The sequence below is a fragment of the Argopecten irradians genome, chromosome 5 (assembly GCF_041381155.1).
Source record: "Argopecten irradians isolate NY chromosome 5, Ai_NY, whole genome shotgun sequence".
NCBI classification, from domain to species: Eukaryota; Metazoa; Mollusca; class Bivalvia; order Pectinida; family Pectinidae; genus Argopecten; species Argopecten irradians.
The window spans coordinates 29,983,296-30,010,789 of record NC_091138.1 but is presented as its reverse complement, the minus strand read 5'-3'; the positions used below and the strand labels follow the sequence as shown (position 1 = coordinate 30,010,789).

Sequence of the window (27,494 nt, the reverse complement as noted above, 5' to 3'; positions counted from 1 at the left end):
CCTTGACCACGTACGACTGAATCTCTCCTCGCACACTGACAACCACCGGCTTATATATGAATGAATGACATGACTGACATAACATATTACAGCATTGCTTTGTAAAAGTAATTACTAAATTGGTTATGGTTGGTAAATCTATTGAATGCAGAGTTGTACAAACAGACGGTGTACCTAGTGAGATGCGGCAGTGATTTGCTATGGGTGGTTTATCGTTACATATATATACGCTCAAAGTTAACTAAGCATTGATCTGATGGGCATATCAGCCTACAACTGTACCAGCAGTAGTTTAGATGTAAATCCCAGAGGAGATTGTGTTTCGGTGGAAGCCAATAATTCGAACATATCATTTGACAATTACAACCATTTCCGAGCATTGTGACCGCCAACATACGATGCGTATGCAAACAAGTGAACAGCTATATTACCACGCCCAAAGTTATCAAATGCTTTTTACTGTAAGTACCTGACGGCAGGCGAACAATGATGCCAGCTCAAGTGGGATGAAAGAGACCAGTGTGCAGAATATATGTTGGGATCAATCCGTAGAAGTGCCTACCTATTGTTACCGATAGTAAGGTTAAAACGTTACAAGAGAGTCACGCCAGAGCTAGACCAGTACTCCAAAGGTGTTGACAGCCAGTCATCAGCTAATGCGGTGGGTGTGACCATCACATCGACATCGATCTGTCATTAACCTTCAATGAGAAGACACCTGTATAACGTATGGAGGTCAGAGGTCAGATCTACTGATCCGAACGCAGAGTCTGACGTAGCTTCACCGAACGTCCAATTGGGAAGAAGGTCTGACGACTGCGATAGGGCACCTACGCGTTCTTTGGCAATACATAAAATGGAACCTGGACAACGAAGTGAGACTTTACAGAATAAGACATATAGATCTGTGTGTAATGTTTTGATCCGTGAACTGTGTTCGTTTGAGGTTGTCATTGTTATTTCGTTCCCGAATTAAGATCATGAAGGTTTCCCTCCCGTTATTCGCGTACTGCCTTATTCACAGTTTGGCTTCCTTTACCCATGCTTCCAGGTCGTCTGCAATTAATGATACACAAATTCTACTATCTAGAACTTTATCTTCTATTAGTTCTGCTTTGAGTTTTTTCAACAAGGAACATCGAAATGTCAACTTGGACACTGTGATTGGGACGAGAATTCTTGAAGGTGAGCATTAAAATGATTTTATAGTAATGATAATGTTGTATATGTCTAAGATTAACTTCAAGCAGTATTAAACATTTGCTTTTTTATGCTTTAAAGTTGTTTTCAGGTATCATATACTTGTACTGTAGTTTAAAATTATATGTGCCATAGCTGGGCGACAATTTTGACTTCAGTATTGAAAAGCATTAGTTTAGAAAAATTAGCTTTGAAAATCACTTAAAGGCATGCGCAAACATGTATGATGTTTTATAAACATTATGCATCAACACATATTTTATGCACTTCAATCGTTTAGATATACATGTAATTGTATTAATATCGTCGTAAAAATGTAAAATGAAATTGAAGAACACAACTTGTCTTCTTTGTTTGACCATGTGTATTCATTTAAAGTGAACAGTCGGGTGAGGATGGCTAAAGTCGGTAAAAATGGTGTGAATGTATCCAGTATAATTTCTTATGAAATGGAAAAATAAAATCTCTCGTCAAAATCTGTCTGCGTACGAAGAAATTAATTTAAAGTATGGAAATTCTAAAACGTCCTCCCGGCTCACTATGTCCGTGGTTACATTTCCACGCAGCCTCGCTTTCAATGCTTTCAACTTTTCTTTACTTTATTGGTCAGAACTGGGAAACAAAGCAGAACTTGACCGTCGTATTAATATGTGAGAACTTTTGGAAGGCCAATGAACGCATTTAGACTGGTTTTCTTTGCCCGACTATTCACCTTAACTGTGATGTTGACGTAAAATAAAACCTATAAGTAATGTAAATACAGTAAGTCTCAAACTGTTGATACATATTAAAAGCTCTTCTTGATTCGTGAGTATGGATATACGTCACAGATAACATTAATCCTACATATTAAACAACTTTCTTATGATGCAAACAGTAAAACGTACAACAAGTTACATTTTAATAGACAGATATTTTCGTTTGGTTAAAAGTAAATCACGCTAAAATTGGATTATTAACAGTACTATATACCATATATAACATAATGTTGTTGCCACATTTCCACGCTTTCGCCCTATTTTGAGTGGTATGCTTCTACTGTACATTTGCTCAGAGCATTACCGTGGCGATTAATTTTTCGCGGTTTTTAACCATCCGCGAAAAACCCGAAATTAAATCGCACGCAAAAATCAGTTGTTTTGTAGTATTCTATACTATATATTCGTATATCAAGATAACAAAAGATTATCTATTGATGGTATAATTTGGCCTATTCGTTAAAGTTAATTATATTTTACGTTGATATTAAATGGAAATAAAGAGTGAAATCATGTGAAATATAAACTTAATGTTTGTCCTATCCAAAGCTGTGAGAAGGCAGGCGTTACATTGATAGTATAATTCTTCGCTAAATAAGTCAGATTGTGCATTTATACACTTTAAAGATATTGACTTCGCTAGATATGATACAATTTGTTTGATGGCATTTACAACACTTAACTCTTTATCATAACACTTAACTATTTAACTTATTGTAAGTCGGTATTAATGAAAAAATGTAATCAAATTGACAATTGATTAAAATGTCGTTCAATTAGATTTAACGTAAAACAATGAGGGATGGCTCTCGTTGAAAAACAGTACCGTATACTTATATACAAAATAATGGAATCAGCAATGCTCGAGCTGCACGACTTCAGCCTCTCTTGTAAAGTCTAGACACGGATTTGCATTTTAACGATAAAATGTTCTATTCCTATACCGACATTAGTGACAAAATGTCCATAAAAGGAATCTATTCTGTCGCCTGTATATGCTCTTTGAGACTTCGCCTACAACCAACTGCCTAAAACAACATATATCCAAGCTGGTTTTCATTACACTGTTGGCAAATAAGGCGAAATTTCACAGATAGCTAAAGTTCATTTTGTAAGACTCTCTTTAATATCGGTTCTTCAGAGACCCACAATCTCGTGAGTAAGATGAGATCTTGATAAAATAGTTCATCCCCCGCCCCGTCTATGGAAAGTATCCAATGGACTTGGATGACCCTGCCAAAGCACTTATCTTGGTACAACATATATATATGGTGGCGATAGTGTGCCATAGAACTAGGATTGTCCTACGATACGATAGCGTGAGGAGTCCGTCCTGCCATTCCCTTGTCGGGTCATTTTGCATACTAGCCTAGATAGGGAAAGGTCCACACTGACAGACATTCATACATGTGTCACTTCATCAGATAGGAAATGCATATTTCATAGGGATCACTTATTTTTATTTCGTAGTTTGCTTCTGGTGACCTTTTAAAGGTCATCTAAGGATTTGTTAGTTTTTGGTGACTGATAATAAATATATGTCCCCTTTTTTGTCCATTCTATGTTTAGAAAAATATTCGTTCTCCCCACTTTGGTCCATTCTATGTTAAGAAAAATAAAAATATTCATTCTCCCCACTTTGTTAAGAAAAATAAAAATATTCATTCTCCCCACTTTGGTCCATTATATGTTTAGAAAAATATTCATTCGCACACTTTGGTCCTTTCTAAGTTTAGAAAAATATTCATTCTCCCCACTTTGGTCCATTCTAAGTTTAGAAAAACGTTCATTCTCCCCATTTTGGACAATTCTATGTTTAGAAAAATATTCATTCTCTCCATTTTGGTCCACACTTTGGTCCATTCTAAGTTTAGAAAAATATTCATTCGCACACTTTGGTCCTTTCTAAGTTTAGAAAAATATTCATTCTCCCCACTTTGGTCCATTCTAAGTTTAGAAAAACGTTCATTCTCCCCATTTTGGACAATTCTATGTTTAGAAAAATATTCATTCTCTCCATTTTGGTCCACACTTTGGTCCATTCTAAGTTTAGAAAAATATTCAGTCTCCCCTCTTTGGTACATTCTGTGTTTAGAAAACTATTCATTCTCTCCTATTTCGTCCATTTTAAGCGAAGGAAAATATTCATTCTCCCCTCCTTGGTCTATTGTAAGTTAAGGAAGATATTCATATTTATGTGAACGTATCGGTTCTGGTATATTCATTATCAGTGAATACATCTGTGAATAAGTCTGTTGTTTATTTACATAGCATTGATGTCAAGAATTAGTTGTATCTAGCTTTTGAACTATTGCAATATGAATGCATTATTTTATTGTTTTTTTTCTTCAGTGGGTATTATTCTTGTTATTGATTTTTAAATATTGTAAGGTACATCGAAACCCGTTTTCGAAATGGTTAACGTTCATGTTGTCTAAGTGGTATTTATAAGGTGAAGGTCTAAAAGTAATTGCGGTCAAATGGTTTTCATCACTATTGCCGTAATTTAAGAATACGACACCTAAAATGACGAACAATTCCTTGTAATAACTTTAGCAATCACACAAATATTATATGTAGATGATAATAGCTGGGGAAATATTGATATTTTATGTAACGGCAAACCACATCGCAATTTCATCACAATGCTAAATTAATATATCGCTTTCTAAAATGTCCACTGAACGTTTTTATTCTAATAAATAAGGATAGTCATATACCATATCGACTGATAACATATCTCTTAACGTGTCATCTCATTTATGCAAGTCTCCTTAATGACAAATAAAACTACTTGGGATAGGACGGTGTGTTGGATTGTTAAGAATGAAATCAACTCCGTGACATATGTCAATATCTATATTACTGAAAAAGAACAAAATAAAACCATATTAAGTTTCAAAGAAAATTTGTATCAACATATTTATCGACATGACAAAAAGATGATTGATATATGTGTCGCCTCTTGAAAAATAAAAAACAACAACATGTTTTTCTTAAGCCAATCTGCGAAATTAAAAAAACAACTGGGCTAAGATCGTGACACTGGTTTTACAATTGTACAACAGCCATGGTGCGACCGCTCATTATGATCAACTAAAACATTTTGCTTTTAAAAGCTGACGCAAAACTAATTGTTCCCACATGTCCACTTCATAAAGAATATTAAAACCAAAGAGCGTTAAACTGCACAAGCTATTGATCATTAAATTTGAAATCAATGAAATCCGTTGGGGTTGGTTATTGCTGGAAATCATTCTCATTAATATCACTCTTCTCTTTCAAGTCCAATTTTTTAACTTCATTAACAGCACCTGCTATTCCTGTCTCGGCTCTCCCGAACAGATAGTAGATAACTGTTTACATGTTATACCATCTGATAACCTCTTTGTTGTATAGATTTTATGTAGTGTGAGATAAATCGTTTCCAGGAATACATACAAATGCATTTTTCCCTCGTGTCTGAACAGCATTAATGGTGAATGATAAGGGGTTTTGAATACTGAATGTTATTAGATTGGAAATTAACACATCTCGCAAGAGAAAAAAATGCAGAAAAAATGTTGGACAGTGCAGCTATTCTTTAGACGTAATAGAAAAGTTTGAAATGAAAATTATAATGTTTGAATAGACGATGATATTCCCATATCCTGGATATCTTAGGAACCAAGAATAAACGTGTGTACATTGATTTTGTTTTCATTATTATTTCATTGAAAGATTATGACATATATCGATATATATAATTATATCTTCTTAACTACCCTGTCAAAAAAACCCAAAAAAGCCTTATTCATTATATAAGACATATACAAATCTTCGACGTGGAACCTAAACTTGGAATCGAATAAACAATAAACAAATTTAGATATATAGAACAGGAGTTTCAGAGGAGTAGCCGTTTTATGATTTATTGGATCATCCACCATACAGGTCTACATCAAATCCATCTTAAACAATTATTCTAACTGTGTATTAATTTAACAAAGTATATATTGACAGTTACAAATGTTTACCCATTGAGCTTTGCAAAAACTTACCAGGGTTTTAATATGGAGAAAAACCGGAGTACGCAGAGGAAGAACATCAGACTTTAGGCCAGTACGTATAAACTGCATAAAACTTGTGTGACCAAGAGGTGGAGGACAAATGATAAAATGTCGAACGCTTTTGTCGCATAGTCATCGTAATTTTGAAAGACTAATTATATACAATCCAATATGACGAATCTATTCTATGTTTAATTCGTATTGCCAACTCATCTATGCAGTCTTTATTGCCGAATTTAAATAGATATACCGGTATATAGATTAAAGTAGTTATAATTTTTTAAATTCTAAAAATCTATTACACCATGCGTTTTATTCTTCTAAATGGCTCATCTATTGAAATAAAAAATTGAATCTGTGTATCTTCGCAGCTTACAATCACACACAAGCGCTGGTATATTCAGATTGTACGCTTTTATATGTGTGTTGGCAATAATTGTCTTAGAAAGCGTCGAAACTATTAATGATAAGTTGACATTTTAAGAACTTTCTTTAATAAACTTGCGTTTGTCTATCATCGATCGTTATAGCACTATCACCCAAAATTTAGTTAAATTGCAATGCCAATTCCATTACGGACGTTAATGCAGAAAGGCCAACATTTCCGTTATATACGGATATAGTTTAGTTAAAAAGATATTACTTGCAACGAATCATTAAAATAAAAAAAAATATTATATAAGCAAATGGAGTTTCTGTTCTTTTAGCGTTCTTTTCCCTGGTAGTAGAGGATAAGTATAAAAACATGCTTGAGTTTGAGTCGAAAAAATGTCATTTTCTGATAATATAGGAAATAGGATATCTATTGAAATTAATAAGATTTAATTTAAAAGTTAATAACATCAGTATTGCAGATAGGGCACGTTGGATAACTGACGATCAACCATTGGAAAAGTTTTTCTTCTCTGCACATTGTCAAGCATATTATGCATAGCAACACACCCACATTATAAAACGTTCGAACAATATGTACATACAAGATTTCCGACTTTGTGGAATTTTCTTTGTGTAATTTGTATGATATCAATTAATTATGACACCTGGCCATATCCACCAGTCTTCAGTTCCTTGCACTTCTGGAACACCCGGTCGGGAACGTGATGACTACGTTGACAGCTCTGGGAGCACAACAGCTGCCATGAAGAGTACTGGATGGAGCCATAGCATTATACATTGCTTGTAGCCATCTACAAATCAGAACCGTCGCCTTGATCATGATCTCGGGGATACCACAGGAATTTACAACGTAAAAGTTTAATTGAAAATGATAGCCTTAAGCCAGAAATCAAGTTTATTTCCCTCGAGTGAGGGATGATCTAGAATTAATTACATGCTTTATTTCATTGTTTTTTTAAGAATGATATTCCGTCACAACATTCATACTTGATAAATGTAATACAAGAATTTGACTTATCGGATTTTGTAAGCATTTGGTCATAAAGAATAATGTCGGACAACTAATCCTATATATTACAGCGATTCCCATCGCTAGAGAGAAACGACATACAATAAATATGGATTAAAGCAGACAAATAAAGGACATTCTCTATTACATTTATTGTAAGCAGTAAACGGTGGCCAGGGTGGTGGAGATGTCTGACACCGTAGACCAGCCCTCCATCTCTTGGCTGCGTATGTCAAGTAGCAAATGTCTCTCACATCCTACTGACCCCCTCTTTTTTACCTGGTCGAATTGTTGAAGGTATCTGAAATTTTACTGCACGATCCCATTTCTACATTGCGATTTCTAGACCTATAGTGAGCATTTGTCATGGTCCTCTTTTTTTCAATATCCACTGAACTTCAAAAGAAGATTACCTGGAGTCTGGCCATACGTTTTCTTCGGAAATTATCTGAAATGTACATAACATGCAACCATTATCAAAAAATATTATTCATGTATATAAAACTTTTATTTTACAGGTCAATTCAAGGTGCTATTGGACATGATTGGCCGTTCCCCAGGAGAATGGCAAGTGGATAGCCATACTCTGCTGGAGATAGAACGATTACAACAGTCAGCGGGCAGTATCAGCGACAAAGCTATTCCTTACATCGCTTCATTGACACCGCACTACTTCTACAGTAAGTTCATTTAGCTGAAGACCACCAAAACACTCGATCATATATGACAAACTACTCCTTCGATCGTCAAACTAATACCACACTATTTGTGCGGTAAAATTTAACCTATATCTAACTAATATCAAACTTATTCGTGCCAAGCTACTATATATATAAGTGCAATTTTTGCTTCCAAACCATGACACAATTTCTGCGAGTTATCTCCATTGCGGGTATGTATTAATTGTGACGTCAGTATTTTTTACGTCACTTTTACTGAAAAAGATGACGTTTCGCTCACAGATACTGACGTAACAATAACTACCTAGTCATAAGGGCAGATAACTCAATATGCAAATACCAATATAGTTTTTGTTGCGGTACACCACTTCATCCTATCTCTATTTATTGAAATCATCACAAACATTTTGACCACGGGGAGATAATCTAGTATAGAACTCAGCTGAGAAAGTTACAACTTATGGTCTGGTGGCCAGTGTATCTACACACTAATACTATACGATTTCTACAGTAATCCAATAATTATTTTAAAATTAATTTTATTTACCTCATATCCGTTACAAATTTCTCCATATCAGTGCCACTTAAACGCTTCAATATAACCATCCGAACGCTATTTCCATAATACGTTTATTTAGGTCATATCAATGGCAAACTAATCCATTACAAACAATGCCCTTGACCGCTACCCTCGCACCTTACTAACATCCATGACAAAATATTCGTTACTACCATACTACTTCGCTTTATCTATGGACAAACTGACATTTAACTGCAATGTCACTACCACTCGGAGCAACTTGTACAGTTTCCTTGCCTTTTTCATTTTTAAGTCTTTTTGCTGTATTTTGGAAAAAATATATTTTCGTGCGTTCTAAAATATGTATACGGCAATCAAATACAGACGTTTAAAGAAAAACAACTTCTGTAGAAAATAAATTGTTCAAGTGACACTTATACCAATTGTATCAGTAACATTTTGACAGTAAAATGCATCAAAAGAAAATCAGTTTTCTTGTTTCACGGTTTTGGCGTATGAAATAATCATCAAACCACGTGGAAATTGTCCAAGATAAAGCACTCAGCCAACAAAATATGTATTTAGAGTTCAATTCATAGCGGTATCGACTTTGTGCTAATAAACAATTGCAATGATTATTGATATCATGGAAAGTTGAATGTTAATATGTCATAGTAGATAACACTGAAATATACTTTCCAGTTTTTTGCGTATCATAAAAGGAAATCGCATTGAATTATTTTTGGTAGCTTGATGATTTATGTAAAGAGAGATACTATCACTGTACTCTGTCTGAAAAAAAATGTTAACATTCGAATAAGTGATCAGGGAGACGGAACACTGGGTGTAACCTGTGACACCGATAAAACCTGGATACCATACCACTCAGTGTAATAAATTACACCAATAAATGTTAGAGACCGTCGCACTTGGCGTAATTAATGTTACACATAACGACCGCCACTGTTGTCTATTGTAGCATAATAAAACCGAGCAGGTTAATTATTTATAAAAATATACTCCCAGGACACGATATCACTGACCGTTGCTTTTGTCCTTTTATTTGATAAACAATGATGCTGACCTATCCATCTCGCTATCGTCTGTAAATGCCATATACTGAAACCATTCATAGTGGAACATTGGTAACGCCATATTGTAGTAGAAAGTCACATTGTGTATATCTGCAAATGATAATTATAGTTAATTAAGGTTGAACTTGAACATAATTTTATTTGAAATGATAACTTATTTAAAAACAATACAGTTAATACTTTAAAGAAACAATTATGTTTATTTAATCAAAATAACATTTACAAGAACAGTGACGTAGCACGCAAAATGTGGTTACGTCACAGCATTGAACAACTGTTTGTACTGATGATAGGTTATGGAGATATATAGTTTTAACTCCTAAACATAAAATCTATTCAAGTTAATCCAGTGAATCTGTGATACAGCTATGCCTTTAAATTAGCAACGTCGACGTTGCAAGCGTCGGGTTAATAACACGATATGATAACCGATGTTTTAGCCAACGTAAATGCTCGTCACACAAAAGATTGAATTATTGTTAAGCATCAACGCTTCTTTGTGTAAATGGTCTGAATTACTGTAAAAATTTATAGAATTACACTGACATTGACACTTGTTTGTTTGGGGGTGATAAACTGCAAATACACGCCTGATAAAATCATATTCAATAATCATTTTGATTCAACAGGAACCGAAATTGATTACACAAAACAGTTGTTACATGTAGTTGTTGTAGCATGAACGTTGACTAACAACGTGATTGTTTGAACAATTTATACAATTGCCATTGGATCGTTACCTCTCCGCACCATTTACAAGTTCAAATTTGTTTAAGCACGTTGATAGGTGCTGCTTGAATAATGGGTTTTCTACTTAGTAGTGGTGTCAGAAATACCTTGCTGAAAACCTGATCGGCGTAATGACCGTTTAAAAATAACTGAATTGCATTCAGCGGAAACATAAAAATCCCGATTTGTACTGAAGGATAGTTTTCCTGTTTTTACACGAAAACATTTCTCTCCGTTTGGCATGCATGTAAATAGCAGGTGATGGCAATTTTTTCAGCATTGGCCTGAATGCTTAGATATGGGGATTTCTATTTCGCAAACGATTTTAATCCTATAACCCAAACTCTTGTATATTAAAAAAAAAACTAAAAATAAGATTTAGAGGGGAGATAATTTTGTGATTTACACTTTGATACCAATTCGCATCGAGCATTGTTTGCACACTGTTAATATCTAATACGTATTAACCGCACTTGCTACCTTGCTTGTAATTCTTTTCATTTTGTTTTGCAGATATTTAGTTTCGCGGGAAATACACCAATTAGATTACATTTTCGTTGTGCATAATCTGTCAATTTTTCGTGGTTACCGAGGGATAAAAATAATTAATTTTGTATTATCCATTGTTTAACCGAAATAATTTTTTTTCAACTTCAACTACAAAATGTACACACGAACATTTTTGTGTTATTCAATGGCGAAGTTCAACCGTTTACAAATAAAAACCACAATACTGTATTTAATTTCTACTGAAATTGTCGAGAAATTGAGGGGAGATTAATCATTGGCCCAACGCTTTCTCCTAGGTTTAAGCACTCTTCGTCGTACCGACAATCGTATTTTTTTTTCTGTACTCTTCCCCATTCTGTACTCTTCCCCATATATCTGGACAGCGGTCAAATGTATTGTGTAAATTGAATGTCAGTATATCTCCCACAGGGACATAGCAATCTACTTCGAATTGTCTAGGTAATACCAAACTGTTGTTTTAATTTAAAACGTAAATGTAGTCTGCTTCTTTAGGATCAACCTTTTTTCGAATGATCACCCACTTCCGATCATGTCAGTATGAAAAAGGTTACTAATGCTACGAATTAAATATTAAACATTTTCTACGAATACTGCTTCCATCGGAAAAAAACCCCATGTAATTTAAAATCACATTTTATTTTCATTTTCAATTAATCAATTAGATCTATGTTTCAGAATGTATCTCTTTCACTTTCTTCGTCACTTGTTTTCTGAGAAATTATCTAATTACTAAACACAAGTATCATGATTACTATGTGTTGTTGATCAGAAGATTATATTATATTTGAATTTCTAGTCGAAAATGTACTCCGTTGAGTGTAATCAGCATTTTCATCAGTTCTTATGAAACACATTTTTATCAATGTCATCAACATAAAGTTCTTATATCTACATTAATCAAGCGGGACAAGTTTCGGTCGCACAGCTGGATTTTCAGCGTGATAATATCAGGTTATTTACACAAACAATTGTTAGGAACGTATTAATAGTGTTCCGTCTTGATAAACCATATTGTATTGATTATCTTATAATCGTTTTTTTTAATTCTCATATGAAACATATGATCATGGCCCTAGTATTACACTGTAATCATATCATGACTCCAGGGGTTGAAAATAAAAATCTTGAAAATTAAACACATAGTTAACACAGCGTCATTTAGTTTTCAGTTCATTAGAGAATTCATAATGTTTAAAATACATTTCGAAGTTAAAAACGAGTTGTAAGAAGGCTTGAAACTAGATGACATCATATTTATGTTGTGTTTAATTGATGAAAGTTGAAAATAGTATTGGATAGCGCTTCCGTGTAACTTCAATGAAGTGCCGACATAACAACAGTCAATATAATGATGTTCAGACCCCGTGTCATAAATGGTTAACAAATTCTGCTAGTGCATAATGTAATGGTCATTTAATACTTCCGGAGATAAATATAATTCATAAATATGTAGTTGATGACATAAGTGAAATATATACCCTTTACGTTTGTATATTGACAACGTATTCAATTATTTCTGGAAAAACAATAATTGGAATATTCATGTGAATATTGCTTCTATAAATAGAAATGTACAAGGATGAAGTTTCGAAACTACAACACGGAGTGTAACCTGTAACACAGATAAAAGTTTGGAAACAGCAAAGGCACAGGGAACAATGTGTGGCATCAAATAACGTCCTTCACTACAGTTTGTAGTAACATAATCCAGAAGTTAAATTATTGATATCCCTAAGGATACTACACCAATGGATATCAGTATCGTCAACAATGGTCTGACCTATAAATTAGTTTACTGTTATATACTTGAGAATATTTTGAAAATAATGACAGCTTTATATTGTAGCAGTAAGTCAGAATAGAGATATCTCTGTATGTATATACCTTTTATATAAAGATAATGAAAGGCATTAATTAGACGATCATCTCGTGTTTCAATAAAGAGTTCCGTAAATGAAGAACGGTGTTTTTGGTTTGGAGGATTTGCAAAAACAGACAATATGGGCCAACCTTAAAATAGTTTAGAGTAAAACAATTAAGCTGATACCTTTTTTGGCAAATAAAATATCCACAAATCCCTCAAGAAGGGCCGTCGTGTTTCTTCATACTCTTCGTACTTGATACTGAAGCCTGATTCTAATTTGCACTTTATTTATCCTAACCAACCTAGTCAAGGTCAGCTAATACATTACATCACACACAGATCAATAAACATGCTTTGGGTAGATGTGGTTGTGTTTATTTCATAATTCTACCAGATTCAATTAACTGCCATATACTTACTTATAGAGGTAATCTTCTATTGTTATAAAACGTAATTTGGTCAAATGAGATTATTCCATATTGAGTTGACCTTGACATTTCGGCTTGTTAAAGTCATGTGTACTATAACTTTGCGAAGATTTTGACATCTATTCCAGACTATAAGATTAGGTGAATTCAGCTGTGAAAATCATGCAAATGGACATACAAATATGGGTGATGCCATATAAACTTTAGTTTCAACACTAAATTTATGCAACGTAAAATTATTTATGTTCATGCCCTATGCATATTTTGATGGACTCATTTTTGTTGCGGATTAACAATTACTATTAACAGTGTAAAAATGAAATGAAATTGTAGATCACAACTTTATGGTCTGACCGTATGTACTCGGGATTTCGGCTTGTTAAACTGCTGAGTAAACGAGTACGAGTATAAGAAAGGTTTTGTTTGCTTGTTGCTTTTTTGTGCTTCAATAAAATAACATATCATTCTTACAATACAAACAAATGCACACCACTACCAGTTGGGAATGGGATCTCGATGTTTACTATATTTGGACACCATTTTGGAGGGTGATACTGCATATGTTCGTACACCATCGATCAGCTTCTATCGCAAATCTCTCAATTTACATGGCACATAATATGTTTACAGAAGCAAACTCGCTAATCACTGGCTCGATATCGGAAAACCTCCAAATTAGTCGTGGCCGAAAGGCGTTTTGTTAAAGGGAATAACAAGGCAACGAATGATACGATAAATTAAGCGGAAGTTCAATCGTATTGGATACCCATTATCTAAATATGTTGTATTCTGCAAGTTCCGGTATATTCAAACATTGGTTTCCGGTTCGCGAACTGTAGCTCGTATCGGAGAGAGCGATTTACGAGTGTAGTTAAGACTCCTGCGTGGCTCGACACCAGAACCGACCAACAATACAATGGGACTATGTTAACTATAGAATAATAGCGAATGCCGATAGCGGTTATATTTTTAAGCTTCGTAAATATGGAGTTGCTCAATTTCTTCCATAACGTCAATTGTCTGTGACATTTGTTATGTTTCATGACGATGAAATATATTTCAAAACAGAATGATTTGATGGTCGAAAATATGTAATTGAACTTTAAATTGTTTATGTTTTGAATATAAATGATCAATTTTAATATAAATGACGCAGGTGTAACAAGTCGATAGTACTTAACTTACTTCAACAACGTTATATTTGTCGATAGAAAGCTTTTCAGCATATCTCTTACGTCATTTAACACGTTAATCTAAAATGCCAACCAAATTAAACTCACTAAATTAGGAACAAAATATTTACGTTTAGAAAGGTCATATTAAGTAAATATTTATTTTAACATTGTATCGTTTTATCAACGTATTCTAGAATTTCAGTGTCACAGGCATCAGGTTCTATCACTTATATTGTTGTAACTTTTGTTTTGATTGCCAACTTTTAATTAATTGTTAATTGTATTTACGTAGGTGTATGGCACTTGGAAAAAATATGGGGCCAAGAACAGACGGATGAAATGTCAAACAAACGTCATATTTAATAATTTCACTTTGATCCTATATCAAATATTCATTATCCATTTATAGAAACAGTGTAAACTATTGTCCTTGGTATAGTATCCTTGGTTCCCAGGTTGGATATCAACTGAAAATGTATCTGCTTTCTCTAAGTCTTCAGTTTTTAACTCATACACCCCTGAAATTTCATAATGGACTGGTCTAGTCTCTGATTAAGAAGAGCCTAAATGTGTTGACAGGGGCGAATGAATTAATGTCTACTTTGGGACATTTTTTCTGAACAGGGATAATTGTTTGGCGGTTTTTATTTTTTTAATACTTTGCCCTAAGTGGTTTTTATAAGTTAATAACAGTTTGCGAAATAATCGAAACAAACAAAAATGTTTGACAACAGTAAATATTAACATTATATCAGGAAATGTACTATAAAATAAGTTACTATTAATCTCTCAGGAATGGTTTTGAAGTAAAAAGTATTTCGGGGAAATAAAATAGTTGGAAAGGTACGTTATGATATTTCAAAATAATAAAGCTTTCCAGAATAGCTTGTTGAGTGATACTCCATCTATAGAAAATATTTATTGTGTTAATTCGACAAATTGAATGTTATCAGTTGAAGTATATGTAAATAAAACTGGTTAATACTTGAAAAAACGTAATAGTGTTTACTGTAAGAAAAGCATTAATTGAGCATTTACTATTTAAGTTATACATGACGAAGTTTCCATAATTTTGAAGTTACGGATGCTGACCTCGTGGAAGCTTTATACATTCAAATGAAACCGGTTGTGAATTGTTTGATAACAAAATAACATGTTGTTGTTGCATTATCAATACTCATTAGAGTTAATGCGATTGACACGTTTTTACGTAATTTTAATATTGTCTGTAATTACCAATTTTATATAATTTACACATAATGAAACAAATTTTATGTAACTGGCATTTAAGAAGTTATCTGTACTACATGTTTTATTCACGTAACACATAAGCACTTTTTCACAATTGATATATGATTCACATAATCTACATATTGTCTGTTACTTTTGAAAATTCTATTGTTTGTTATTAACGCATTTTATGTAATTGGCTCGAATTACTTTATTGGTGCATTAGGAAATGTTTGTATGACCTTGACACTGTGTTATGTTACTAATACATTGTATAGATTGTTTTTCGCAATACAAGGTGTATTATCGTAATGAAATTCATGAACGATATTTCTTTTCCACAAAATATTGCTTATCACATCGATATAAACAATATCTCGATATTACTGAGACATTTTCTACCATCACTATGAAGTGAAAATAGCAAACACTTACAACTATTCTAAAGGAAAATATCGCACAGTGTCTTCAAAAACTCTCTGGAACACATTTAGTTATCATCAAAAATGTATTTAAATCCATGATGTCTCCAAAGAAATACATTTATACACAAACTCTAACTTTTCGCTTCTTTAAAAGCTTTGTTATTTTTTCCTCTATGACAAATTTTGTAAAACACATCAAACATACTCTGACAGATGTGAAATAAGCTATACCAACTGACTAGATAAAAAAATCAAATCTACTTCAATTATATCCGCGTTTTCTATTAAAATGGTATCTTTGTTATTGACACTTGCGATTTACTCATTTTCTATAATATTGCATATATTTGTACTTGACTTTCAGAGATCGGTTTGATGCTCCAGAAGGGGTTCTGGGAACTCGACTACAACAGTAAAAGTTTTGACAATAGTATGACACTGTGGCCATACAAAGCGGGCGAGGCTCTACACGAGGAGGACTCCGATAATTGCATCGCCGAGTTCTTCGGCACGGGGTAAGTTTGTCAAGTCCTGAAAATTTAACTCATCACCTGAAAAAAAACCTATGACTTCGAATAATATAACTCGAAACTCGAAAAAGTTAACTCGAAACTGTTTACTCGAAACTCGAAAAAGTTAACTCGAAATTCGAAAATATTTACTCGAAAGTCAAAAATGTTGAATCGAAACTCGAAACTGTTGACTCGAAACTCAAAAAAGTTAACTCGAAAATATTGACTCGAAACTCAAAAAAGTTAACTCGAAAATCGACCCTCGACAAAAAAGAATACCTTGGGTAAGTTTGTTACTAGTTAAATGCAGCGAAAATCATTTCCTTGCTTGAATTTGTATTAAGGATGTCGTCAATGACGCTTTCTCTTCGGGAGCCCAAGTGTGTTTTCTTTTTTTTTTTACACGGGAATTCAATACATATCTATACATTATGATTTTATGTTTCCCTTGATTTACACAGTTTTGATATAAGGATTTGAATTATAACATTGGTCGGCAATCATTAAAAAAATAAAATCATTCCTTTATCATACTTAATATCTCGATGTTAAACAGATTATGCAAAACATAACATATATGTTAGAACCAATCCGAATCGATATATACAAGCTTTTCCTTTGGGCTTTGGATGATTGCCAACACAATTATACAAAGATATGATAACAAATGTTTAAATATTTTGCATTAGTAGCATACGACTTCAATAAAAAAAAAGGGAATGGAGAATGAAACTATCTTTCAAAACATCAAAGTGTTCAAGAATAATGTTGATAGTTATCAGTTTTAAAAGAATGAAATTCAGCTAGCATCCCATTTTCTTTTTTATATCAATTGCAATCAACGTCAGCTATAATGTGACAATTGGTTTCTATTTATTTACTCGTCTCAGTATCATGGCAAAATAGAATTGAAGTATTCATATTCAATGTACTTTAACGTGATGTTTCCTGGGATTTGAGTCTCACATATCTTAAATTTCTTGATAATGTGAAAAAAGCAAGGAAGCATTCAACAGATAGTTGCGGTTGTACTTAGTCTTTAACGGCAGTGATGATGAACAGACAACGACGTCATACACTTTAGAGTATGGAATCAGCTCGGCTATGAAGAAAACATAATGAAGGTTCTGTGGTAATTGAAATTGATATAAACTTAGAATTTATTTTTCACTCTCATTTTGATGTTGAAAATTCAATTTATGATGTTTAAGCTACTTTAAACCAACTTCTATTCACGGTCTTACATCTAGACCACCATGGCTTTAAATAAAAGTATCAAAAATAAATAAATTGGGTTATTCAAACTTTATTCTGATTGTACATGTCAGCAGCCAGATTCACTGCTACTCTCAGGCAGTATATCTCATGCATCATAACAGTCCTGCTATAACAAGTGACAATGCACTGAAGTCACTCAACCGTTTAAAGAATAATGGACAGAGTGTCATTGGTGGTATTGGTAACTTTTTAAAGAATACTTCTAAAATATTCAAAATTATTATTTTTTGTTAATTATGGTGATGACATTGCTAACAATATCGAATTGACAGTTTGAAAACGAATTGCAGTAAAGTAAACAAAGAAAGAAAGTGCACTGCTGCGAGAAACAAATCATAAAAAAGTTAACATTTAGGCAAAAGTTTTTTTTAAAGCTGATTGGTTTGGCATCGTATTTGTAGATTAATGGTTTCAGCTTTTCCAAGAATAGTCACGTTTTCACATAGTGGTCTATATAGAATAAGGTAATAAGACTGGTGCGAACATTGATTCGACTCGTGTTTTATCTAGCCGTGACATGAAGTTTGTCTTATCTTATGGGCACACATGTTGGAGAAAATATGTTTCCCAAATATCATTCATGAATGTAGAGAAAGGCTGCTCTTATCTTTGATATGCATTGACTGCACATGAAAGGTTGACATGATGCCAGTATCAGTGATTCGATGTGTTGACTAGTCTATAACTGTGGCACATTGAAGTATTGTAGTTCCTTAAGTGAACAAACCTATCTATAATATAAGGAATATATATTTATCGTCAAATACATTTTAATATCAATTAGCACGCATTATAATAGTCTTCGATCTAATGTTTATCTAATTACCCAGTTTGCAATGTTTGTCATATATAGAACAATATGTCTAACTCTAATTCCTCCTATATACTTCATTGAAAAATCCATAAAACGGCAGATGTCAAATTAAACGACCAAAAATTGGCTTACAAAGCTTAAACATGTTTAAATAAGATTTTTGCTCGCTGTACTTTTCTGAATTATTTGGGTTTTTTTTCATGATCTTATTCGAGTTTATACAAAAGACACCGTCAGAGCTATTATTAAATTGTCAATGTCAGTTCCTTCATAAGTGAGAACTAATTAAAGAAAACAATGCCCCACCCTAACGCCTCTTTAAGTAGTCGACATGACTTACTCCTTTGTTCATCTGTCAATTACACTTGCAACAAAGTTGTAATGCTCTTACCAATAGATCGTATCAAAACCTTTTCCGTAGTTTTGCGTCAGTCGAGCCCGGATCCTAAACGACCCATTTGCTACAGTATATTCTGAGAAGTCTCAATTGATAATTCAGTCTGAATAACTGTATTATAAACCTACAACGTTCATTTTACAGTTTGGTTTAAGACAAAAAGTAAAGTATACGTAACACGTCTTTTATGAATTTCCAGTATATCTCAGCCAGGGGAGTATCAGCATTAGTGTCAACACAAAGATGGGATAATTAAACAGACAGCATCGGTATAAACAGATTAAAAAGAATGCTGTGAAACTTTATATAAATCTACATCAACCAGCATCTTATTGGTACTTGGCGTCATATCATTAGTGCACCGATGCCAATCCAAGCCCTGTCTTAACATGTCTAATAGGTATTGTTATTGCTGCATTTCCCACAGCACATGGGAGGTATCCCTTAATTCCTCGATAATAATTCAGTAATCTGTCGCGGTCATTCATTCCGTGCCAGTCAATATGTCTTTCGGATGCTCATGGCACGGCAGTCGTCGCTCCGACAACAATAGGATTACGTGTAAGCTATGTGACAAGAAAGTCGAGTCTGAAACCGTCAATCAGAATAATGTCGTGCGTTAGTGAGTATTTACTAAAATCAGAACATTGATGCCGCCAATCGGAGTAATGCGATGTACATGATGTATTTATTACTGAACATTCACCTAATCAGAACCTATATCCACAGACATAGAAAGATTTACTCATAGAAATATGAAAATATTATATTTTATGTTTAAGATAGGTATGATCAGGAACGCCCGTTTCTGGCTCTAGGTGAGGTTGATTTTAATATTCGAGCATCAATTCCTGCTCAATGGCCTAAGTGTTAAACATTAAGTAGGTTCATAGAAAATTATCACGACAAATTAGAAAAAAGGAAAAATCTTATTTTAGCGAGTTAGATCAGTTTCAAAACACAATTGTATTGTGAGATCGGCACATTGCCTTATTTCAAACAAACACGATTAAGAAGTGAATTCAGTGCAAAAAATAATTACTGCTAAAGTTATAATATTAAACTTTAATCAGACAGAGTGTTAAACGGCTGTTCAATAGTGATGGTTATTCCCCGGTGTTATTATCAGAATGAACAAAGGATAGATTAATTATATGTCATAATTATGATCCATGATAATCCACCGATAAATGATTTGTTATATGATATTTCTAGTATTTCAACAAAGTTGTGACCTTTAACTGGATCGTATTATGTAATTTTTCACTTTCGGATTAATATGATATCTTCTCATCAGTTTACTTTGGTTACACGCGAAGATTATTAGTGAACTATTCTAATTCTCTTATTTTATGATATATATATATGATCGTGTTACAATGATTATTTGTCAGATTAAATGGCATTTACATTAATTCTAAGTGTAAAAATGTGATAATTCATGACGTGTTATAGTATTTGACTTTAAAACAGCTTCAAGTATAGGGAAAGTAAAGTACAGTTATTTATTCAATGTGTTATCTGCAACGCTATACTAACTTAGAAATGTCATAAAATTATGACATCCTTGCAGATATACAAAAGTCAAAAAAGAAATATTTCAGGATATCATTTCGCAATCGGTAATTATTTGGCGCTCAAATCTACAGTTAAGTTTATTATTTGCCCCCAGTTTTTGTTTGTTTGGGATTTGGTTTGTTGTTATCCACTTTTTTTCTGACAAATACATATAGCAATTTATAGCAATGACAGTTATCCATTGCTTCAGCTTTAGTATACGTGAAATGGGACGACTGATTCGTCCGATGTAAGGGATATGGTATAGTCTGTTCTTGTAGCCATTTTGTACCACCGGATGTATACTTCAGTAAGATAGCGCTTTAAAACAAGCAATAACAAGCAAATAAGCACGATACAGATATAGAGCCGTAATTAAGGTAAACTCAACTAACTCATGTTATTTTGCCGTTATGAAACAACGTGAAAAGCTCATTAAAATGATTGTGTGACGAATTGTATTGTTGATAATACAGTCTTTTAACTATAGCATTTTATAGCCTAAAAATCTATCAAAAATTCAACGCCATTGCCGATTCCATATATCGATGAATGATATACTACACGGTATTACAGAACTATGTAACTACGAACCCTAACCCTTATTAATGACGTCATCTGTTTTACTTACAGGAAACGCACAAAGAACACGTGCTCCATTTCGAAAAGGTGCTGGGAGTCCATGACGTCACCGCTCTACAATGGCTACTCCCTGTCTCATGAAATATTCTACCTCCAAATTGGAAGACAGGTAACTAAAATTCATTCTAATTAAACACACTTTTACATTTACATGTCTTTATTGTTTTTCTAACAAACAGTTGCCGATGGGTTTTCATCAAAACCTGCGTCTTTCCTGGAGTCAGTGGATCGTAACCTTTGGCTGGCAAAGATGCAAAAATCTGCTAATATTTACCGAAGTTTTAACAACATAGGTTTTTTGACTTATGAACTTTGAGTGAGTTCATTTTTACTTAGTAACCACCTGTTTTAATAGTCATCCGAATGTATACGTATTTCGAATTTCATTGCCTTATTTAGTTTGGCTGTGGTGCTGAAATGGAAATCATGCGTTTGGCCGCTGGTCAAGAATCCATAGAAAAAATGCAGGACGATTTCTGTGCTAACATGATGAATGAGGCTACCATTATCGCTAAGGAGGGCTTCCCCGAACGTAAACAGGACCTTTTTATGGAACAAGGTATATATTAATTACATGTTAATGAATTTCAAGGTATATATTTTATGAATTTTATTCATACTGTGAATGGGATTGTTTCGAGTTGGAATATCTTTCACAAAATACGTTTTGTTATATTTTGGCGGTCTGAATCTACATGTATTTGGTTATTATTTACGTGTCAAGGTTTGCATTCGTTGGTTTTTAATATATTTATCGATATTTAATGAAGGAAAATAAGCAACAATATTCAAGCCACAAATTAATTCTTTTTCACAACATTTGTCAAACACATGTACATTCCTTTGTCATTGGGCGTTGCCAATCCCTCCCTTTTGTACTAATCATGCTCAAATTTAACAGTGTAAATAAAATCACACTATGTAACAGCACTTTATCATTTTGTTTCAAGCGGCCTTGTGTGGAATGCTGGGATACCGACAATTCTTTACCTCTGATTGGCTAGAAAAAATCCTAAGTTGGCAGGACCAAAAGACTGGTTGTTACAAGGGGAACCCAGTGAGAGAAACCGACGTCGGTAAGTTAGATACTCGTCGTGTATAGACTCGAGATATGCGCATGAAGGACTGTTTTCTTTTCATGTGATCATTTTAGTTCTCTTCTAAAGCTAGACTGTTAACTAAGGGTGAATTATCAACTAGGTTGCTCTTTCTTTGATTAGTTTCGTAAATGTCGACTAAGAGACATTAATAACAGCTTAGAGGATTAAGAGGGAATATTCTTGAAAAGTCGTTGAATTCTTCCCGTTTAGAAATATTTCAAATATATATATATATAGATTTGCAGTCTCTTGATCATAATGACATGTGTCATTAATGGGTGAAACTCACTCTCCCGGTGCACCTGGTTCAACCACTCCGACACGATTAAATCTAAACTTTATGTGCGTGTCCTTGTTTTTCGACTGATTGTTTCGTAGTGTTATGATTATAAAGGGGGTCTACTTTTTGTATATTTATTTGGTTTCCTTGTTTTGTTATATTGTTTTGACGTTTTAACTACCCGTATCCTACTTCTTTCTAATGAAGAATAGAGTAAAACAAATTCTCATTCGCTGCTTTTGCAAGATAACTAACACAGATGCATAGTAAAATCCTATCTTGACCATGTGTGAGACGAGATGCTAAGCTCAACATGTAATCAAGTTTAAATAACGTATATTCTTATTATTATTATTAAAAGTATAATTTCATTTTCCGTAGTCATATTACCTAATTTTTAATTATTTAGTTAAGCTATAGAGAATATAGGTATAAATCTAATAAAAAATATTATTTAAAAATCTACTCCATCTTTCTGCCAATGGCTTTCCACTGCACTAGAAATTCTGGTAGGTGACGTCTTGTCTATGTCCTTAGAGTAGCTATTCTAGAAGACAAATTATTCAAACATTTTCTGGTAAGACAGCCGCTTTCCTGGTGTAAAGCAGATAGCCAACAGTGCGCCGGAAGTCCCTACGAGGCCCGCAAGGTGTCGCTGTCGTCAATTTCGTCAGAAATATTGATAGAGGAAGCCGAAACCCAGACATGTGAATCGGGGACATTGTGGCAAGCACCACAACGTGATCAGTCAACATAGATCTGTCTTCCTGACCCCCTAGGGGCTGACCTACCAGGTCAGATCTATGAATAAATGTCTTCTATAAGTCCACGTTATGTGATGTTCTCAAAAGATATTATTTTAATATCGACGTCATTTGTTCCAGTGATTGTACTTCAGGACTTGTAATTTTCTTAGAAACGACCACTTAAACTTTTTATTAGCAGAATAATAGGCGTTTCTTTACAATGTTTTATATCCAAAGCGGCTTTAATTCAAAACACAAGAATGATCTGTTCTGGATTCTCCTCATAAATTGGCAGCCATGACAGTAACTGAGTCAAATGGCTGGATTTATGTCAGTATATGATACTAATCGATAGAAATTTGACGTACTTTTCTACCCCGAGGACCTATAAGTTTATCTTTCCTAGACTCACTTCATCATCCAAGCCCGAATAGCCTCGCGAGACGGTCTAATTCGATAATTAATGTTCTTGATCACAGTAAACACAACTAAGATGGGGATAATAGGAAACAGATAGTTCGTTTAATATCAAAATCAATGTGTGGTTTGACAGAGCCGTGTGCCGGCCAGTGTCACCCGTCCACACACTGGCTTCAGCTCCAGAGCCCAATCTGCCACACCTCGTGTAATCCCTCTGCCTCAAAAGACCTTTGTTGTCACTGTTTGACGTGACGTTATGCACGAAATCCCTATCCCAGAGGGCCATAGTTAGCGGATATATTCCATATCATGAAGACTGTTCATATATAATATACTAATACATTTTGCATACCATCGATATTGTTTTAAATTCCATGTAGAAAATGTCCATGATATATAATTTAAAGACACCGGTTCTACGGCGTATTGATTTTATGCTAATAAACTTTATTGACAATAAACTCTATAGTCATGCGTTGTAGAGATATTTATACCAAGAGCTATGTTTATGTATTCCGATACACTATTGGGAAAACATATCGGGGATTTATAGCATCCGAGGTGCCATCGATATTTTGACATCCCAAGACATGTTTACAAATTAGCATGTTGATATAAAAATCTCTTATCGTGACAGAGACTCCAAGCAATGAAAGCTGTATACAATAACAAAATTAATGTCGAACCATTTTTGTTGTCGACATTAAGGAAAAGCCCTTGACAAAGAAAATTGAAATGATATAAATATCGTCGGGAAATACGATGTGTCACTGTTTGGTATAAATTCAGATGTGTTTAGTTTTCCTCAACATATGGAATGTTTCCGCTCTACCATTTTAGTCTTTTTAATATCAAGAGAATCTTCCATGTATCTGTCAGTGAGAGAGGGATATCTCTACCTGATTGTCGGATTTTGGGTTGTCAGCTAGACGCAAGCCTCGTACAAACTGACCAAAATCTTCCACGTGATGAAATATCCCTGTTTACTTGAAAGAGACCCATATTTTACTATTTTCACTCCTGTAACTAGTGTAAAAAGTTCAATTTCAGGAATTCTTACATGCACTTAGCAAGAGTTGTCTTTCCCAAGCAACCTTTATATATTCCTGAAACGTACATTGTGAAATTTTAATGTTAACTTACTGATTTTCTACAGTTACTTGATCCGGCATTAGTATGTGTCTATTCTTCTGTTTCAATATCTAACACCAAATCCACTATATTTTTGTTTTACCCTCTTCAACGCTGACTGTCTCCATTGTGTTGTAAAAGGTTTTGATAATTTCAGTATTTGAGTAAAATGGAATTATCTGTATGTTTTTAGAGTACCGCGGAACAAAGCCTCGCATCAGGACCAAACGTGAGGAGCGGCTTCTTGATCACGGGTGTCTGTGCCACCGAACCACTGTCGCTGTGGCCGCTCTCGGTCAATACATCCGCTACATGCTGGAATTTGCTGCTTTTGAAAGAGATATGGCCAACTGAAATGCACGACAACTGAAGGAATGGGTTGTAGATCGAATTAAGCAAACAAAGATATAAAACTTCGTGATAACAATGCATATCCTAAAGTTACATCGAGAAAGTGAAGTTATGATGACATTCCGGGATCAGCGAGACAGTGATTTCAATGCATTTTGCTTCGCTCTTAGCATGTGAGGTCATCACGATGTGACACCATTCCAAAGCAAACCCGCACCATCGTTTAAACAAAAACCTTCCTACCGTCCATGTGATTATCCTTATGCCCAGCTTTCAGCATTTCAATTCTTAACTGCAATAGTTTAACTTGGGTGTAAAACGCTTTATGTGGATAAGGCGTAATACGCAACAGTTGAAAACATAAAAAAGTTTTTAAGTATTTTTAAGCCGAACATAATGTGACAAACATACTATTTAAACCTATGTAATCTGTATCAACGCATATTCTCTCTGTTTTAAATCGACAAAATTACTTAATCTGTTACACACGTATTGTTAATAGGTTAGCTAACATACATATATGTTTTCGTTAAAGAGGTAGTTTTACCTTCCCAATACCCTGTTCGCAGTTAGTATTAAATTTAGCCAATGCATATGTTTTACCTGTATACGACGTTATAGCAAATTTCTTTTTTCTCTTGCATTGAATGTGGCAAACAATAGTCAACATACAACTCCTCACTATTTATCACTTCTCTCTACCTTTATGCCACGTTAATTATCTACACCTCTCATCATCTACATTATCACATAGCTATGTCACATAATACAATGCATTGCTTATTACAAGGCTATATCCGTTGTGGGAAGGCATCGATGATTGTGACGTCATTATTTTGTAATTGAAACTCACGTCAATATGAACAATATGACGTTACGCTCGAAAACACATGATGTCGCAATCAATACCTACCCGCAAGGACAGAAAGCTCTGTAATATGCAAATACATGAACTGAATATATTCGTTGCGAGAAGGTTTCGATAATTGCGACGTCATAATTCTGTGAGTGAAATCGACGTCGTTTTCTCTAAAACAATTGACGTTACGCTTCTACCATCAAAGGCAGAAAACTCTTAAATATGTCACGTCACTTCGTCTGTATAACATGCATGCATGTATGAAGTCTATCAACCTGGTGCAAAAATATAACCAAATCATTTTTTATTAATTATTATGTTTGGTTATGTAAATATTTCTTTTCTAACTTTTTCTTATCTAAATGTACATGTAACTCAGTTCATCCTTGGAGGAAGACAATGTGTCCTTATAACGCGTAGAGCTATGATCTTCAACGGACACGATGAACCAATTTAGTAATCATCTTTTCAGTACCAAAGAATCACCTGTTTAATAAGTTTTGAACTACTTTCTTCGTTAGTCCTGTTACCGTGCTTCCTCAATGTTGAATTTATCCCATTAACGAGAAACCTTTTAAAGTCTGTAAGTTAATAGCTGAGCACTTAAGACTTCAACAACAAGTAAAATAAATCCCAATGACAAGCTATCATACAGTTGCATATTGTTTTGCTAGTTACGCATTTTGTACACAATGTTATGTTTGTCGTTACAGCGATTTTTCTTCCGAGAAATCAAATATCGGACAGCAACACATAAAATATGGCATTATTACTAAAAATTACTTGTACAAAAATGCACCATAAAATTCAACAAAACTTGGTGATATGATATCAGCAAATTGTCCGTAAAGGATCACAGTATGGTAGAATTTGTCAATGTTGCTGTTGGTGATTTTACTTTATATAACATGTTTCAATAACGATCTTGGACTGACGTCATATTATTATCAACACAGCAAAACCAGGTGTTTAGTCCAGAACATCGATATTGTTTGGCAGATACAGAGCTATGTTATAGATAATACAGGTGAATATAGAACAATAGCAATTGTTTGATACTATTTTAAGTTTGAATATTCCATTTGTAAACCGAGCTGTGTGTAGTCTACATGAAATATAGCATGTATAACCAGAGCTTAAAATGCTGCATATGTGTGGAAAAGCATGCAAAATACAAGTTCTGACTTCATGACAGTATAAATATCAGAATAATATATTTCCCAACAGAATAAAATATTTTACATAATTGTATGTGTATGTTTTTATTTCCTATTAACTACATTGAAATTCATGTCGGAAGCCTACAATCAATAATCTGT

The 27,494-nt window shown here is 33.9% G+C and overlaps 1 protein-coding gene across 1 annotated transcript; it reads left to right on the top strand.

Moving 5' to 3' along the window:
- The first annotated feature begins 209 nt into the window (after positions 1 to 209).
- Positions 210 to 27,421, top strand: LOC138323490 (UPF0764 protein C16orf89 homolog). Its single transcript, XM_069268135.1, has 7 exons — positions 210 to 1,185; positions 7,931 to 8,092; positions 16,453 to 16,603; positions 21,280 to 21,397; positions 21,688 to 21,847; positions 22,239 to 22,364; positions 25,159 to 27,421. Exons 1-7 carry the CDS (start codon positions 981 to 983, stop codon positions 25,317 to 25,319), a joined length of 1,083 nt encoding a protein of 360 aa, XP_069124236.1. The 5' UTR covers positions 210 to 980; the 3' UTR covers positions 25,320 to 27,421.
- The last annotated feature ends 73 nt before the right edge of the window (positions 27,422 to 27,494 follow it).

Bases quoted from the DNA above. Each gene is read 5' to 3' on its own strand.
- LOC138323490 (XM_069268135.1), top strand. From the start codon at position 981: ATGAAGGTTTCCCTCCCGTTATTCGCGTACTGCCTTATTCACAGTTTG. The intron at 21,398-21,687 runs GTAACTAAAATT...TGCCTTATTTAG, and splicing joins ACCTCCAAATTGGAAGACAG to TTTGGCTGTGGTGCTGAAAT. The intron at 22,365-25,158 runs GTAAGTTAGATA...GTATGTTTTTAG, and splicing joins AGTGAGAGAAACCGACGTCG to AGTACCGCGGAACAAAGCCT.